Source organism: Echinops telfairi, unplaced genomic scaffold, assembly GCF_000313985.2.
Source record: "Echinops telfairi isolate 266 unplaced genomic scaffold, ASM31398v2 ScPeMD7_5805;HRSCAF=6673, whole genome shotgun sequence".
In the NCBI taxonomy this organism is placed as follows: domain Eukaryota; kingdom Metazoa; phylum Chordata; class Mammalia; order Afrosoricida; family Tenrecidae; genus Echinops; species Echinops telfairi.
Window position 1 is genome coordinate 2,975,324 of NW_022109704.1, and position 3,591 is coordinate 2,978,914.

The 3,591-nt window shown below is 39.4% G+C and overlaps 1 protein-coding gene across 3 annotated transcripts in view; it reads right to left on the bottom strand.

The window, feature by feature from the left end:
* The window catches only part of PRPF3 (pre-mRNA processing factor 3), a 23,363-nt gene that overhangs the window by 12,145 nt on the left and 7,627 nt on the right, over nt 1-3,591 (bottom strand). For all 3 annotated transcript variants that reach the window (XM_004716586.3, XM_045295684.1, XM_045295683.1), the window contains exons 5-8: nt 3,304-3,524; nt 2,386-2,692; nt 1,615-1,781; nt 264-343 (exon numbers count right to left, since the gene is read on the bottom strand). In XM_004716586.3, coding sequence (XP_004716643.1) covers nt 264-343; nt 1,615-1,781; nt 2,386-2,692; nt 3,304-3,524 — 775 coding nt within the window. The remainder of the gene's footprint in view (nt 1-263; nt 344-1,614; nt 1,782-2,385; nt 2,693-3,303; nt 3,525-3,591) is intronic.

Genomic DNA, 3,591 nt, shown 5'->3' on the forward strand with positions numbered 1-3,591 from the left:
TATGGTAAAAGGCCAACTTATGATACATCAGTGGAGGCATCTATAGGCAGACTAGGCCTCAACACTCTTGAGCTGCACTGAGTAAGGCAGGAGCTACTAGCTACATGTTACATAGAAATAGAATACAAATGTAAAAAGTGTAACCAGCTTAATGAAAACTTGTGTAATTCGTTTCCAAGTGCTCAACAGTCACACTTAGGTAGTGACAAGTAGACTGAACAGTACAGACACAGAACCTTCCCATCAAAGTATAAAGTCCTTACCTGGAGGATTGAGCTGGGCTGGATGTTCAACAAGATTTGTAATTCCAAAATAATCTTCTCTCTTGGGATGTTCCTCTGTACTAAAGTTGGAGGAAGAAGGGAACATAGGACAGGTGGGTAGAGATGATTTTTCTGAGAGGGAGTCTTAGAAACACTGTGAAAAAATCTACGATCAATAATGTGTTCTGGTCCCTTTTAGCACTTATATAATATATAACTAGATCACATTTTCTAGCTGAGAAAACTGGGTCCTACAGAGACTGAAAGTCATTCTCCACTTTTTTTGAACTGCCCCGAGGGGTACCAATCTCTCAGTATTAACAGTAACTCCCTGGAATAGGGATTGACAAAGGAAGGGTAAAACACAGTCTTGTAAAACCATGTGTCAGAATGATGGAGCAGAAATAGTTACTCACACACCCACTCCCATGGAGTCCATTCTGACTCACAGTTACCCTACAGAGGAGGGTAGGACTGCTCGCATGGGTTCAGAGCCCAGTGTGTCATTTACTACAGGGCTCCATAGAAATAGTTAAAGCTCACCAAATATGTCTTACATGCTTTATCATCCCCTCCGCCATCAACTAAGAATTCTTGTTTTATACTACCAATGGAGGCCCATAACGTACAGCTGCTAAGTCCATTTTGATTCATGGTGACCCTACAGAACAATGCAGAACTGCCCTGTGAGTTTCCAAGACTGGAACTCTTTCCCGGAGTAGAAAGCCTCATCTTTCTACTGTGGGTTGTCAAGCAGTTTCAAACTGCTGACCTTTAGGTTAGCAGCTCTTTGCACACCCACTACATCACCAGGGCTCCTTTTATTAGGAACAAAAGAATGTATTTAAGTAAACAAATATAATAAAAACAGAGTATAACAATGTGTAGCAAAAGTCACAGAACACATACACACACCCCCGAATGCTTGTGACCATGTATCTTCTCTATTAACCCAAATACTCAAAATATTTCACACAATATATTCTTTATAAATATATTAGAGCTTGTGTATAGTTAGCTATTTCTCTTGGATTCTTTTTTTACTTTCATGCAGGAGAACCGCATCTCCTACTAAAACTATACCTACCTACTTAACCTACTGCCATCAAGTCAATTCAAACTTAAAGCAGCCCTGTAGGAAAGGGTAGAACGGCTCCCTAGGACTTCCGAGGTTGTAATTCTTTTATTTTTTGATCCACCCTCACCTATGTCCTGGCTCTAACTCTTTAACGGGAGCAGAAAGCCTGATCTCCCCGGAGTGTCTGGCGTTAGTGCCTTTGCAGTTAACAGACCAACACGCAACCACAGAACCATCAGGCAGGACAGTATTAAAAGGTATTAACAAACTCACAGGTCAAAACCATTGGGGATGATGTACGAGTCCCACCACTCAATTTCAGGAACATCCCCTTCCTTTAGTTCTTTCTTAGGAGCAATGAGGGCCAGCTTAGTTGAAGTATGAATGCCTGTTTTTCGTGCTGCCTGTGAGATTTCTGCCTGAAGTTTTTCCAGTTGAGCCTAAAGACAAAATAAAACATAACAGGAAGATAAACAGGAATCCCAGAAAATAGAGATGTGGTGGAGTTCAGATTTTACAAAAATTAACATTTTACATCTAATGCAATTCATTTATAATTTCTCCTTTATTTTATCACTAAGTTAATTACATACACCTGTCACTCTCATTTATACCCTTTACCGCATAGTCTGCCTATAGTAAGTATGCAGAAATTAAATTCAATGAGAATTCTGAAAGGGGAATAAAAAAGTGAAACGCTGTTGAACACACAAAATTTTATTCTGTAGGTGTGTGAAGCTTCTGCAGTAAAATTTAACTCTTAGGTGAACTTTACTGTCACCTAGAATCTTCTAAATTGTTTCCCTCCAATTTCATTTTCACCAAAGTAGGATATAATTATGAAAACAAATCAGTTAAAAACAAACCAAGAATTCCAGGAATAAAGATAGCATTTTAACAATTATTCATTGCTTTAAATTACCTGTTCATCCAATTCCTCAAAACATAGAGAATTGAGTTAATAATACTTTAGGGCTGTGTTCAATTTGCTTTATCAGTTTTCTAACTTCATCAAAGCTTTGAGTTATACCCTAAGCCACATACCTTTGTGCGTAATCGTTGGGCAATCTTCTCAAATTTGCCTTTGTCATGAAATTTAAAAGTGCGTCTCTGGCGTTGGGATGGGGCAATTGAAACTCGGGGATCAAAGAATGTGTTGGACTCCATGTCTTCTGATGGCTTTTCTTTTAGCTGTTGCTTGAACTGTTCCCTCTTCACAGCACGAATATTGGCTTTCAGAGTGGGCATCCGGTGTGTCAGCTCAATCTCCTTGCCTGTTGCATCTACAGTGCGACCCTGCTCATCTAGAATCAGGGGTGTAGGCTTAGTTTGATCTTTTAACTCCACCTTCCTGAAAGATAGCCCATAAAGAAATAAAGCCCTTAGGGAACAAGGCAAACAAATAACAAAAAAATTGAACAAATAATATGACTGAAAACACTTATGAAACTAGGTATCTGATTTATCACCATCAAATGAAGTAAAAGTTATAAAGTGATGAGAATTTGTAAGGCTCCATTTCTTGATCCCTGAATTCTTGAGTCCAACATGAGATGCCAGATCAATTCTAAGTGCTAAAAACAAAACCTATTATCAGTTGCAGTGAATTCTCAAATCTGGTCTTACTTAATGTGGTCTAATGTATAAAGATCTGACTTAAACATCAGAAAACCTTGTTCTACTCACAGCTGCAATACTCAAGGAAGTTATGACTTTAAGCTCAGTTCTACCAACTGGCTACAAAAAGAAGGAAAGGGATTAGCAATAAAGCCTACAGCAAGGAAGATAAGAGAATACATCCAGTTGGTATTTAATAATCATATGTAAGAAACATAAAACTTTTTTTTTTTTTTTTAGAAACAAAACTTAATAGGTCCTTTTGAAAAAGAAAATCAGTCAAGTTATTTATTGCTTTCCCCAAACTTCAAAAATGAGAAGGGGCTTCGTGAAAGAGACACTCACGGGGGAGCAATGCCCATAGCGTGAAGATTGGCCAGGCCCACCATATTGGCATTGCCAATGAGGCCGGGCTTCAGTGCCAGCTGGGCTTGGATGCGAGCTTGTAGTTCAGCTGCTTTCCTAGCCTTCTCAATGGCATCATTCATGAAGGTGGCAGCCTGGGAAGGTTGAATAGTGTTGCCAATTGGAAGTCGCTCTGGTTGGGAGGAAGAAGGAGTCTTTGGCTGTGAGACAGGGGAAAAGATCAGAGGAAATGCGATAGACAAATAAGACACACCCATCCCAGCACAC